The 13,339-nt window shown below is 60.1% G+C and overlaps 1 protein-coding gene across 1 annotated transcript in view; it reads left to right on the top strand.

Moving 5' to 3' along the window:
* Positions 1-13,339, top strand: part of DNAH2 (dynein axonemal heavy chain 2) — a 112,941-nt gene that overhangs the window by 88,332 nt on the left and 11,270 nt on the right. The window contains exons 57-79 of the mRNA XM_084806699.1: positions 713-852; positions 1,130-1,277; positions 1,382-1,521; positions 1,735-1,945; positions 2,823-2,939; positions 3,376-3,517; positions 3,947-4,116; positions 4,413-4,529; positions 4,736-4,900; positions 5,251-5,376; positions 5,701-5,849; positions 6,032-6,098; positions 6,281-6,431; positions 6,638-6,786; positions 6,976-7,109; positions 7,598-7,742; positions 8,199-8,398; positions 8,717-8,843; positions 10,396-10,582; positions 11,069-11,217; positions 11,472-11,655; positions 12,272-12,462; positions 13,118-13,309. Of these exons, the coding sequence (XP_084662825.1) occupies positions 713-852; positions 1,130-1,277; positions 1,382-1,521; positions 1,735-1,945; positions 2,823-2,939; positions 3,376-3,517; positions 3,947-4,116; positions 4,413-4,529; positions 4,736-4,900; positions 5,251-5,376; positions 5,701-5,849; positions 6,032-6,098; positions 6,281-6,431; positions 6,638-6,786; positions 6,976-7,109; positions 7,598-7,742; positions 8,199-8,398; positions 8,717-8,843; positions 10,396-10,582; positions 11,069-11,217; positions 11,472-11,655; positions 12,272-12,462; positions 13,118-13,309 (3,501 nt within the window). The remainder of the gene's footprint in view (positions 1-712; positions 853-1,129; positions 1,278-1,381; positions 1,522-1,734; positions 1,946-2,822; positions 2,940-3,375; positions 3,518-3,946; positions 4,117-4,412; positions 4,530-4,735; positions 4,901-5,250; positions 5,377-5,700; positions 5,850-6,031; positions 6,099-6,280; positions 6,432-6,637; positions 6,787-6,975; positions 7,110-7,597; positions 7,743-8,198; positions 8,399-8,716; positions 8,844-10,395; positions 10,583-11,068; positions 11,218-11,471; positions 11,656-12,271; positions 12,463-13,117; positions 13,310-13,339) is intronic.

The raw sequence follows: 13,339 nt of genomic DNA, 5'->3' as shown, positions 1-13,339 counted from the left end.
ATGTTCAGGCCTGGAAGCTGTGCCCCCTCCCCCGCAGCCCCAGCTGTGCGGGGTAAGACACTCTGCACCCACTGGAAGACAGACCCACGCACCCTGTGGTTCCTTTGCCTCTTCCAGGCAAAGCTCTTGCCCCAGGGCTGAGCTCTGTGAAGTCTTGAGGAGCATGACTCTGAGCTCGTGCAGAGTGCTTTAACCTCCCTGTTTAGTAACTGGAGGAATCCCCGCCGTGCTCCTGAGATGAAGGGATGGTGCTTCCAGGCGTGTTTGAGCATTTATCTGGGTAGCAATTCGATGAATCCTCCTGATCCATCCAGCCCAGTGCAGGTCTCCTCCCCTGGCAGCCACTTCCCCAGCTTCTGGCTGGAGGAGGCCGTTGCCATCCCCTGCGGTGTTTTAGCTGGTGGCACCCTTCAGGATTGAACCTGGAATTATGTGCGTGCAAGGCAAGGGCTCTGCCTGCAGAGCCAGGGACTCTCCCCAGTGGGGCGACTGGCGACGTTTAAGCCCTGATTGCCCCCCGTTCTCTGCTTGCAGCCCACAGAAGCTTTCAGGCACCTGTGGACCCCTCTGTGGGAGCTGGCGAGCCATTCCCAGACCTGGGGCCCTTGCGTCCTTGTGCCCAGCGGCACTGAAAGGCTCCTGGGCCGCAGTTGCCAGGAGGAGCACAAGAGCCCTCACCGGCCCTTTTCCCCGTCCCTCGTTCTGTGCCCAGATCCAGAGCAACATTATTGATGCGGCCCGGGCCGAGGGCGTTCAGGAGAGCCCGGACAGCCTCTTTGCCTACCTCATCGAGAGGGTGCGGAACAACCTGCATGTGGTGCTGTGCCTGAGCCCCGTGGGGGACCCCTTCAGGTGTGGGCAGCGCCGGGCGTGCAGCCGTGGCCAGACAGGCAGGGCAGCCGCTTCTGCCTGGAGCGCGAGCGACCCCTGGTGGACAGGCGTGGTTGAAGGCAGACGAGCAGGGGGCTGACGGGCAGCAAGCTGGCAGCTGTGGGGTGGGGCGAGGGAGGAGAGGCGCGAGGCCAAGGTCACCGGGGGAGCCGGGGGTGCAGAGCGAGGCCAGGAAGCGCTAGGGGACTGGGGAGAGGTCGGGTGCCTGGCACCTCAAGGGCAACCTCCTCTGCCGCAGGAACTGGATACGCCAGTACCCTGCCCTGGTGAACTGCACCACCATCGACTGGTTCTCTGAGTGGCCCAAGGAAGCGCTGCTGGAGGTGGCAGAGAAGTACCTGGAGGGCGTGGACCTGGGCAGCGTGGAGCGGGGAAGCCTGGACACGGTGAGGGGCTACAGCCCGTCCCCAAAGGGGCGCCACAGGAAGGGGGTGGGGAAGGAAGCGCGCCCGCTGACCTTCCGCCTCCTCCCCCTCTTCCTCCTGCCCAGATCCATAAGCGCGTGGCGAGGATCTTTGTGACCATGCACTGGTCCGTGGCCAGGTATTCGCAGAAAATGATGCTGGAGCTCCGGCGCCACAACTACGTCACTCCCACCAATTACCTGGAGCTTGTCTCCGGCTACAAGAAGTAAGGAAGGGGCCCTTTGGCTCTCTCCAGGAAGCAGCTCAGTGGGGGTGGGTGGAGAAGCTCCCCCTGGGAGGCAGCCAGGGGAGCTCACCAAACCTGGCGTGCGGGAGGGCCTGGTGGAGCGCGCCGCAGGCGAGCCAATGCCTGAGCTGCCCCGGGAGGAGGGGGAGGCAGCCCGGAGGGACACGCCTTCTCCTGCTGCCCTCCTCGCAGGCTCCTGGCAGAGAAGCGGAAAGAGCTCTCCGACCAGGCCAACAAGCTCCGCAACGGACTCTTCAAAATCGACGAGACCCGAGCGAAAGTGGAGGTGATGACGCTGGAGCTGGAGGAAGCCCGGAGGAAGGTGGCAGAGTTCCAGAAGCAGTGCGAGGAGTACCTGGTCATCATTGTCCAGCAGAAACGAGAGGCTGATGAGCAGCAGAAGGTGTGTGGCTGAGGCCGGGCTCTCCACACACAGCGGAACCAGTGACTCCCGTCACCGGGTGCTGAGCCTTGCCCCCCTCTCATAGAATCATAGAACAGTAGGGTTGGAAGGGGCCTACAAGGTCATCGAGTCCAACCCCCTGCTCAATGCAGGAATCCAAGTCACAGCATCCCTGACAGATGGCTGTCCAGCCTCGTCTTGAAGGCCTCCAGTGTGGGAGAACCCACCGCCTCCCCAGGTAATGGGTTCCATTGTCATATTGCTCTTACAGTCAGGAAGTTTTTCCTGATGTTCAGCCGGAATCTGGCTTCCTGTAACTTGAGTCCATGATTCCGTGTCCTGCACTCTGGCATGATCGAGAAGAGATCCTGGCCTTCCTCTCTGTGACAACCTTTCAAGTACTTGAAAAGCGCTATCCCATCTCCCCTCGGTCTTCTCTTCTCAAGGCTAAACGTGCCCAGTTCTTTCAGTCTCTCTTCATAGGGCTTTGTTTCCAGTCCCCTGATCATCTTTGTTGCCCTCCTCCGAACCCTCTCCAGTTTGTCTGCATCCTTCTTAAAGTGTGGTGCCCAGAACTGGACACAGTACTCCAGATGAGGCCTAACCAGTGCTGAGTAGAGGGGAACTAGTACTTCCCGGGATTTGGAAGCGATGCTTCTATGAATGCAGCCCAAAAGAGCATTTGCCTTTTTTGCAGCCACATCACATTGTTGGCTCATATTCAGCTCGTGATCGATGACAATTCCAAGATCCTTCTCGCTTGTAGTGTTGTTGAGCCACGTATCCCCCATCTTGTAACTGCATTTGGTTTCTTTTTCCTAGGTGCAGAACTTGGCATTTATCCCTATTAAATGTCATTCTGTTGTTTTCTCCGCAGACCGTGACTGCAAACAGCGAGAAGATCGCTGCCGAGGAGATCAAGTGCAAAGCCTTGGCTGACAACGCCCAGAAGGACCTGGAGGAGGCACTGCCAGCCTTGGAGGAGGCCATGAAGGTAGCCGGGCCTGGTAGAGGCCCCCTGTGAGCCCAGAGGGGAGGCCAGGCGTTTCGGTTTGCAGAGAGCCTTTCTCCCAATGCACCTCAGGCCTTGATATTAACAGCAAGTTCAACACCATCTCTGGGCAAGTCACTGTACCCGCTCAGCAAAGGACAAGGGATAGGTCCCCTCTCTTTGGCTGCCTAGCAAGGCCTTCCTCTTAGAACCACACAGTGTCCCCTGCCCTCCCCTCTGCTCCAGCAGCTCTGCCTTCCCCCATTCTGACCGAGCCCCGAGAGGGCTGTGCCAGGACGGTGGGGTTTTGTGATGCCCTGTGTTTCCCCCTAGGGTTAAGGAGCACCCATCCCTTTCCCTCCCCATTTCCACACCTTGGCTCCCCATGGGCCTTTGGGGCAGCTTCTCCTGAACGGCCCCGTGGTCTCCCTCTCCGCAGGCCTTGGAATCACTCAACAAGAAGGACTTGACGGAGATCAAGTCTTATGGCCGGCCACCCACCCTGGTGGAGACAGTCATGCAAGCGGTCATGATCCTGCGAGGCAACGAGCCCACCTGGGCAGAAGCCAAGAAGCAGCTGGGTAAGTGGTGCTGAGGAGCCCTAGCAGAGGGCCCGGTGGGGCGAGGTGTTCCACGTGCCCATGCACATTACGCATCTTGGTTTTGCTGCTGCTGAGGACCGCCGAGCAGGCTCTGGGCTGAGGCGCACGGGCAGCAGTGGGAGATGGCCCTCCTTCCCATTTGTGCTGTGGTCCCTCCCCACAACCCCTGGAAGCTGTTTCCTCTCGAGGGGAAGCTGCCCAGTGCAGAGGATGCATGCCACTGGATACCGCTTGCTTGGGAGCAACAGCCAGTGAGGGTGCTTCCCTTCTGGCTCTGCTTGCAGGCTTCCTGGAGGCACCTGACCGGCCGCTGCGGGGGGGAGACAGGCCAGGAGGGTGCCAGGATGGATGGGTCTTTGGCTGGCCCGGCAGGTCTCCCCTTCTCTGACCCCAGTCTGGCTTCTCCAGGTGAGCCCAACTTCATCAAGCAGCTGGTCTATTTTGACAAGGACAACATCTCCGATAAGGTGCTCAAGAAGATCAGCGCCTACTGCTCGCAGCCAGACTTCCAGCCAGACATCATTGGGCGGGTCTCGGTGGCCGCCAAGTCCCTGTGCATGTGGGTGCGAGCCATGGAGGTGAGCCTGGAGCCCCGACAGGAGGAAGAAATCTCTGTGGAGCGGGGGTGGGCAGGAGGTAGATCTCTCCAGGTGTTTTGGGTGTCCACTCCCAGATGCCCCTGCAAGGCTGGCCAATGGTTGGGAATGCTGGGAGTTGAAGACCAAAGCCTCTGGAGATCTACTTTCCTCCCAGCCCTGCTGTAAAGTACAGCACGGGCTGAGAATCGGGCTTCCAATGCGATGGGGCGGCCAGGAGGATGCCTTGGTTTTAACTTTGCAGGCTTTGCCCCATTGCTCACCTCCCCCCTCCCCAGATGTACGGCCGTATCTACCGTGTAGTGGAGCCCAAGCGTGCCCGGATGAATGCCGCCTTGGCCCAGCTGGCGGAGAAGCAGGCTGCCCAGGCTGAGGCCCAAGAGAGGCTGCGAGAGGTCAGTCTTCTTTGGCGGGAGAGCCGGGAATGTGGATTGGCTGCAGGGAGCACAGGGTCTTCCTAGGGGCCCTTCCAGACCTGGGGAGTGCAGCAGTGGGGTACCCCATCCATCCATCCATCCATCCATCCATGCATAGGCTGTGTGGAGCCTGAGTGGCCCTGCTCTGAAGGACTCTTCCCTGCCCCTGCCCCACCTCTGCCCAGGTTGCAGAGAAACTGGAGATGCTCAAGAAGGAATACGAGGAGAAGCTGGCCCAGAAGGAGGAGCTGCGCAAGAAATCGGAGGAGATGGAGATTAAGCTGGATCGGGCTGACAAGCTGGTGTCGGGTTTGGCTGGAGAGAAAATTCGATGGGAGGAAACGGTCAAGGTATGGCCTGATCCACAGCTCCGCACCTGCCCCCCACCCCCAATGCAAAGTCCACAGGGCTCAGCAAAGTGAGGTATGGGATGCTGAGGTGATCACAGCACCGCGTGCCTAGTTTTGGCTGGCACATTTCTAGGATCCAGCAAGTGTCACCAGAGGCCTGGGGTGCCTGAGCATGTGGGAAGGCTGAAGGATGCCCAGAGAAGAGGAGATGAAGGAACAGTGGGGGAGACGTGATGGCAGTCATCGGATGTCCCAGGGGGCTTCACAGCAGAGGGTGCCTTGGCACCCCTGGGGAAGGGGAATGGTTTCGGCTGAGGCAGAAGGCAAGCCTTGCTCCTGCTTCCCTGTAGGGCCTCGAGGAAGATCTGGGCTACCTGGTGGGGGACTGCCTGCTGGCCGCAGCTTTTCTGTCCTACATGGGGCCCTTCCTGTCGAACTACCGGGATGACATTGTCTCACGCATCTGGATCAAACAGGTGAGCATGGTGCACCTTTCCGGAGAGGGCTGCCTCCCTCTTTCTGGTTGGCAGCTGCTGCACCCAGCCCTGGCATTCCTGTGCCTGCCTTTGGAGCAGGGGCACAAGGCTTCCGTTGAGGGCTGGTTTCAGCCAGTGATGGCCCCCAGGCGTGAGGAGGGGGTCTGCAGTGCTCACTTATGTTAGGTTGAGAAGGACAAGACCGCTGAGGCAAGCCGGCCTTGCTGCACTCAGCTTAGGATCTGGTGCCACAGGAAGGGAAGGCGAAGGCAAAGTGGGGGGGCGGGGGCTGACTGACTCCCCGCTGCTGCTCTGCACCCACAGATCCGAGAGCTCCACGTGCCGTGCTCCCCCCACTTCACGTGCGACAGCTTCCTCTCCAACCCAACGGTCGTGCGCACCTGGAACATCCAGGGGCTGCCGTCTGATAACTTCTCCACGGAGAACGGGATCATTGTCACACGAGGCAACCGGTGAGCTGGCCCCAGCCCCTGGGGGGCTTTTCCAGTCACAACCACCCACCCACCCAGCTCTGGCGTGCAGCCTTGGTCCCCTGCCCCGTGGGGCTTCCCCTGGTCCCTCCTTTGGAGCACTGTGGGAGATGGGGATCTCCTGTGCAAACACCTGCCTCCCTTTCCCTGCTGGTCTTTCCTAGGTGGCCTCTGATGATTGACCCACAGTGCCAGGCCACGAAGTGGATCAAGAACATGGAACTGAAGCGAGTAAGCGGCAGTGCTCCATGCCTCAGGACGTTCGGTGGGAGTAGCTTGCCTCTCTGGGTTGGAGCCCCCATGCCCCTCCCCTCAGCCCCCTCTCCTCATTCAGGGCTGCTTCCTCGCTCCCGCTCCCTCCCGTGGTCCTCCTGGCTTCCCGATGCTGATGCGGGTGCCCCCCCCTCCGGCAGGGCCTGAAGATCGTCGACGTGCAGATGCCTGACTACATGCGCATCCTGGAGTCGGCCATCCAGTTTGGCTCCCCTGTGCTGCTGCAGAACGTGCAGGAGGAGCTGGACCCAACCCTGGCCCCCATCCTCAACAAATCCGTCACCAAAGTGGGTGAGCGCTGGGCTGCTGCCTGCGACTCCAAGAGGAGGGGGGACCCGCGCTGGTGCCGGCTTCTGGGCTCCTATTCTGCGTTTAGTATGGGCGTGGGATTTGGGGGCATGAGCGGGAGCTGGCACCTTGGCAGGAGGGAGAGAGGGCCCAGCCAAAGGGAGCGCGGCCTCTGCCGGCCTCGTGACTCAGTTTCCTGTGTGTGGCAGGCGGGCGGCTGTTGATCAGGCTGGGGGACAAAGAGGTGGAATACCACCCCGAATTCCGCTTCTACCTCACCACCAAGCTGCCCAACCCTCACTACACGCCGGAGACCTCCTCCCAGACCACCATTGTCAACTTTGCAGTCAAAGAGCAGGTAGGCGCTTGGCCCAGGCTCCTCTGGGCCAGGGCTGTTTCTGCCCCTGGACTGTGGAGGCGGGGGGAGGACGGACCACCTGGAGAGGCGGAGGTTTCCCTCCAGCAGATTCTTTGGGAGGGGAGGGAGGGCGGGGGAGAGTCCTCTCTGCCAAACTGGGTCCCACCCTGTGTGCTCTGGGCCTCTCAGGGACTGGAGGCCCAGCTCCTGGGCACTGTGGTGCGGAGGGAGCGGCCCGAGCTCGAGGAGCAGAAGGACCACCTGGTGCTCAACATTGCAGCGGGCAAAAGGAAGCTCAAGGAGCTGGAGGACGAGATCCTGAGGTGAGGGGGGTGGGGGAGGCTGTGCCTTGTGCCCGTGCTGGCACTGTGGGAAAAGGAGCGACCTTCCGTTCCGGGGTTGCGGTGCGTGAGGATCACGTGTGCAAAGCACCCTGTGCATGAAAAGCAGTGCTGCGTAAATGATGGCTAAGAGGAGCAGCTGCTGCAAAGGCAGCGACGCCAAAGGAAGAGCGGCTGCTGGCCAGGAGGCGTGGCGAGCGGCGGCGTGTGTGCGCATCGGTGGCATCACGGAGCCCTCCTGGGCCATGAGGAGGGTGGGAGCTGCTGTGCTCTGGGCCCCTTCGCCTCTCGGCCACCCGTGCATTGCCTCGCGAGCCTTCCGCGTCCCCCTCCTCCAGACCCAGGCCCACCTCCATGTAGTGGTGGTGGGGAATGACACCTGGGACTGCTCTTCCCTGTTCCCACGTGGGAACTGGCATCCTTGTTGCCTGCCCACCCCGCTGCTCAGCTGCCCTGTCTCCTGCCCTCAGGTTGCTGAATGAAGCCACGGGTTCACTTCTGGATGATGTGCAGCTTGTGAACACGCTGCAGACCTCAAAGGTCACCGCCACCGAGGTCACGGAGCAACTGGAGACCAGCGAGACAACAGAGATCAAGATCGACACCGCCCGGGAGGTGAGCAGGGGAGGTGCCTTAACCTTGCTGTGTGTGGGGCACCTATTTGCTGCCTGACACAGAAGGGGAGGCTGGCAGCCTGAGAGCTGGGGCACCTGAGGAAGATCAGGGAGCTATTTGGGGGTGCCGGTACTGCGCCTACTCCCCTCCTGGGTTTCCCCACAGTCACTAGGGCTAGTAACTTGCTCATTAAAAGGAGGAAAGCTGAAGTTCTGATTTTTCAGGAAAGGCAGGTTTTCTGGGCATCAGTGATGTGCATGCAGCAGGGGAAACCTTTCACCAGACTTCCCCAACTGGTTGCCCTCTAAATGGGTTGGGCTGCAACTCCCACCATCCTCAGCTAACATGGCCATGGGGAGGGCTGCCTTATACCACCGCTGCTGCCCCGGCTTCTCTGGAGAGGCACCTGCTCTTGTCCTCCTGTGGCTCCCTTACCTGCTGCCATGCTCCTGCCAGGCCTACCGGCCCTGTGCTCAGAGGGCGTCCATCCTCTTCTTCGTCCTCAATGACATGGGCAGGATCGACCCCATGTACCAGTTCTCCCTGGATGCCTACATTGACCTGTTCAACCTCAGCATCAACAAGAGCCACCGAAGCGCCAAGCTGGATGAAAGAATCCGCTTCCTCAATGAGTACCACACCTATGCGGTCTACAGGTAACCTGTCCCAAACGGCGGGGCAGGGATGGCTGCCGCCATCCTTTCAGAGAGGACTGGGATCATCTCTCCTCCTTTCCCACAGTCTTTGGACCCCCTCGTGGGGCGAAAGGCAGTGTGATTGGGAGGCAGCAGATGACCCCCAATTTCCAGCCATGACTTGATCCTCCCTTTTAAAAATGACCAGAGGACAGGCCACCGTCTGCCCCACACAGACGCCGGAAGACCCAGTCTCGCGCCCTGCGTGTCCGAGAAAGCAGGCTGGGAGTTCTCTTCAGGTTTCAGCGCTAACTCCCCTGTGCTGTCTGGCTTTGCCAGGTATACCTGCCGGGGCCTCTTTGAACGGCACAAGCTGCTCTTCAGCTTCCAGATGTGTGCCAAGATCCTGGAAGTGTCTGGCAACCTCAAGATGGACGAGTACAACTTCTTCCTGCGGGGGGGAGTGGTAAGCGCCGGATGGGGCACGTGGAAGCGGCTGACTCTGGGCCTGGCCAGCTGGAGGTTTTGTGGCGGTGACTGTGCTCGGCTGGGAGTGTAGCGGCACAGGGAGTGGCCTCCCGCTGAGCCCGGCTAACTCAGGATTGGTCTGTCCAGCTCAGCATCGACTGCACTGGCTCTGCAGGGTCTGACGCAGAGAAGGGTCCTTCCTCGCCCTACCTGCAGATGCTGGGGATTGCGCCCAGGCCCTTATGCATCCAAAACCCTCCCGTTAAAGCGTCAGGCTCTGGCAGTTTGGGAAGGAGCCTGCCCCTCCCATCCCCCGCTGACATGGCCAGAGAACCTCTCCTAGGTGGGGCCCACACTTCTTAGCCTGCGGGGGGCCACTTCGTTGGACACATGTCTGTCTTAGGCCTGAGACGAGTCTGCAGAAAAAGGCCTGTGTGGGCCACCTCAGCCACCTGCCCCACTGTTTAAGGTGCACGTACCCTCTGACTTTGCCTTGCTTGGCCCACCGATCCTTCGGGGGCACATTGTGCTTTGCTTCCTTTGGCTCTCTGCTTGTTGCCGTCCACTGGATAATCAGCTTGGAGGTGTGGGGCTCTTGCATGAAGGATCTGATCCCCCGGAGACAGCTCTGCTGCTCCCGAGGCTGCACAACATATCTGCGGGGCGGGCGCTCAACGGCAGCAAGCGGCTCGGCCTTTGGCGGGCCCTCCTCATGTCCAGGGCTGGGAGGCTTTCCCAGTGCCCAGCGTTGTAATCTGGGAAGCACTTGAGCCTTGGCCAAGCCCTGTCCATGGCAGCAGGCCAGAGAGCCCTGGGTGAGCAAGCGCCGCTCCCCGTCCTATGCTCACAACGCGGTGGCAGGCAGCGGCTCGGCAGGAAGGCCGTGGAGGGGAGAGAAGGCACTGCAGTCTCCTGCAGCCTTGGGCCTGTTTCCTGCTGCCCAATTTGTGGGAGGAGCTCCGCAGCAGCGGTGTGGGAATGGCTGAGGGCTTCCCTCTCCCCTGCCACTGTTCTCTCCCCCGTTGGGGGCTGACCCACGCTGCTGCGAGATGCAGCTGGCAGTCTGTGTCCTTGGCTGGCGGCCTGGAGGTGACTGGGGATGCCTTCCCTGCCAGAGGGGCCTCTGTGTGGCAGCCAGATTTGATCAATAATGCTCCTGGCTCGTTGCTGGCACCCTTCTTCCTCCTGCCGGACGCTGTCCACCTGAGGGAAGTGGTCCCGCTCTTGGAACAGAGGAGGGCAGAATCTGACCAGAGCCCTCCATGGCCAGGAGAAGGGGCACATCCCAAGTGCTCTGCCTGGGGGGTTCTCTGCTTTGCCTCTCGCAGATATCCTGGAAGAACACGTGCCTGGAGCAGAGAGTGAAATGTGCTACGCTCCGCTTCCCCCAGCCAGTCACCCCCAGATGTGCCGGACTACAGCTCCCATCTTCCCCAGCCAAGGCCCATACTGATGGGGTGATGGGACTTGCAGTCCAATACCTGGTTGGGGAAAGCTGCCCTGCTTGATACCGTGGGGGCTCCTCCCTCCCCCTTTGTCCTTGCTTGCAGGTCCTGGACAGGGAAGGGCAGATGGACAATCCGTGCACCAGCTGGCTGGCCGACATCTACTGGGACAACATCACGGAGCTGGACAAGCTCACCAACTTCCATGGCATCATGAACTCTTTTGAGCAGTACCCCCGGGACTGGAACCTTTGGTACACCAGCTCCAAGCCCGAGAAGGCCATGCTACCAGGTCAGGCACCACGCTGGGCTGGGCTGGGCTGGGCTACTTTGGGAACCAGGGCTGCAGTTGCACTCCCTTTCTGCCAAGATGCACGACCTCTTGTGTGTCCTTGGGAGAGGGGGTCCAATTTGCTTGGCATCCATTCTGCTCCTGTCTGACCCCAGTCCTCTAGAGGAGGGCTGGGCAGACAGTGGGTCTCCAGGTGTTTTGGCCTTCAACTCACTAGCCATGCTGGCAGGGACTTCTGGGAGTTGAAGCCCCAAACATCTGGAGATCCACCTTCTGCCCATCCCTGCTCGGGAGCCCCCCAACCACTGGAAAGGGATTGCTTGAGGACTCCCCTATGGGGCAGGTCGATGCCTCTTTGCTCTTCAAGGCCTGCTGGGGTTCCCTGGAGCGCCCCGGGCCAGGCAGGCCTTCTCTAGGAGCAGCCAGCCACAGAGGTGGCCCTCCCGTTCCAGATGGCCTCTCCCCACACACTGTCGCCCCCTGCAGGCGAGTGGGAGAACTCCTGCAACCAGATGCAGCGGATGCTGATTGTCCGGTCCCTGCGGCCAGACCGCGTGGCCTTCTGCGTCACGGCCTTCATCGTCTCAAACCTGGGCTCCCAGTTCATTGAGCCTCCTGTGCTCAACATGAAGTCGGTGAGTGGGGGGGCAGCTGTGGGCCCTTCCACATCACCCCTCCTGCTGTGCACGGCAGTCTCGGCAGCTGGACTGAGGCAGAAGCGATCTGCATGATGACTGCTCAGTACTCACCTGTGATGGATGGCTCAAACTCCTCAACCCCCAGACATGTCCTGCCTCGGCCAAGGGAAGCAGAAGCTCACTAGCTCTCCTTGGCGTGGAATGAGGGGGCCTCCATTTTCTTCTCGCCTCTCTGTTCTCTCTCGACGCAGGTGGTGGATGACTCCACGACAAAGACGCCGCTGATCTTTGTGCTCTCGCCTGGCGTCGACCCCACCTCCTCCCTGCTTCAGCTGGCGGAGCAGTCGGGCATGGCCCAGCGTTTCCACGCCCTCTCGCTGGGCCAGGGCCAGGCGCCCATCGCCACCCGCATGATTAAAGATGGGGTCTATCAGGGTGAGCACCAGAGGGGCCGGGGTCTTGGGACAGGAGGGGCCGGCTCATTCCCCAAAGTGGGTGGGTATGCCTTGTCCACGCAGGGCTCCGGAGGCCTCCTCCTGCCCATCCCCACCATTCATTCATTCCATTTCCATACCGCCCCTTAGCCAAAGCACTTTGGGCAGTTTCCAAAGATTAAAACCGTATAAAGGCAATATAGTAACATAATATAAAACCCTCAACCTACAAAATACTAAACCATTTGTAAACTATCAACAATAAATCCCAGAACCTGTTAAAAAGCCTTATCCTATGCTGTCAAATGCCTGGGGTAAAGTCTTAAACTGGCACCAAAAAGATGGCAATGTTGGGTGCCAGGCAGACCTTGCTGGGGAGAGCGTTCCACGTTTGGGGGGCCACCACTAAGCAGGCCCTCTCCCTTGTTGCCATCCTCTGAGCCTCCCTTGGTGGTGGGCCTCAGATGACAATCGTTGTGTGCCAGTCTGTTCATCCTCACACACTGTTCCTCACAGTTCCTCCTTCAGCACTCTGCATCTTGCTACGTTTCCTCTAGCCCCTGGACATGGTGGACCTCTGCCCTGTAACATCTGCTTCTCCTCTTCTTTCCTGGCAGGGAACTGGGTCTTCCTGGCCAACTGCCACCTCTCACTCTCCTGGATGCCCCAGCTGGACAAGCTGGTGGAGCAGCTGCAGGTCGAGGAGCCGCACCCGTCCTTCCGCCTGTGGCTCAGCTCCAGCCCCCACCCCGACTTCCCCATCTCCATCTTGCAGGCCGGCATCAAGATGACGACGGAGCCCCCCACGGTGAGAGCGAGGCGCCAGGGGGAACCTGCAGGGGCGGGAGGAAGGGGTCCAAGTCTCTCCCAGCACCATTCTTGCTGCGCTTCTGCCATTCCCTCGGCGCCCCTGTTCTCTGGGAACCCCTGACCAGACCCAAACCCTTACCAAAGTCACAGCTGCTAGGACGCCTTCTCCTCTCCACCTACGTTATGGTTTCCTCCCACTTTCTTGTGCTTTGAGAAATTCGAGCAAGGTCAGTTTTCCGCACAAGAGATACTGAGTGACTCTGAAGAAATCTTTTCATGTTCAGATGTACAGCTTGAGAAGGGATGGGGGGGAGGGTAGCAGCCAGCACTGATTGCATTGGAACTGAGGCAGAACCTCTGCTAGCCCCTGGATTCAAGGAGCTTGAGAGCACATGAGGAAGCCAGATGGCCCTCTTTGTCATCCTCTTTTCCTCAGCATCCCCAGCAGCCAAGCCACTCTCACTTTTCCCCAGCTGCACCGTCCAGGGGCTCCAGTTCATCAGCCAGACTCTCTGATATTCAAACAGGGGAGAGAGTTCTGCCGGCCTGCAGCTCACACAACATACCCATTTGGGCCATCCGATTGCGTGCTTTCCCCTGTCAGCATCCTCCTGGCTCAGCTGTAAGCCCCCCCCCCCCTTCTTCCGTGACAGGGCTTGAAGGCCAACATGAAGCGTCTCTACCAGCTCATCACAGACCCTCAGTTCAACCGCTGCACGAAGCCCCCCAAGTACAAGAAGCTGCTCTTTGCCCTCTGCTTCTTCCACAGCATCCTGCTGGAGCGCAAGAAGTTCCTGCAGCTGGGCTGGAACATCGTCTACGGCTTCAACGACTCGGACTTTGAGGTGATGTGGCGGAGAGGGAGGAGGAGCAGG

The sequence above is a fragment of the Heloderma suspectum genome, chromosome 6, assembly GCF_057233095.1.
Source record: "Heloderma suspectum isolate Gila_16-S chromosome 6, 16-S_ref, whole genome shotgun sequence".
Classification (NCBI taxonomy): domain Eukaryota; kingdom Metazoa; phylum Chordata; class Lepidosauria; order Squamata; family Helodermatidae; genus Heloderma; species Heloderma suspectum.
The sequence above is the reverse complement of the archived record's forward strand: the minus strand, read 5'-3'. Positions and strand labels throughout refer to the sequence as shown.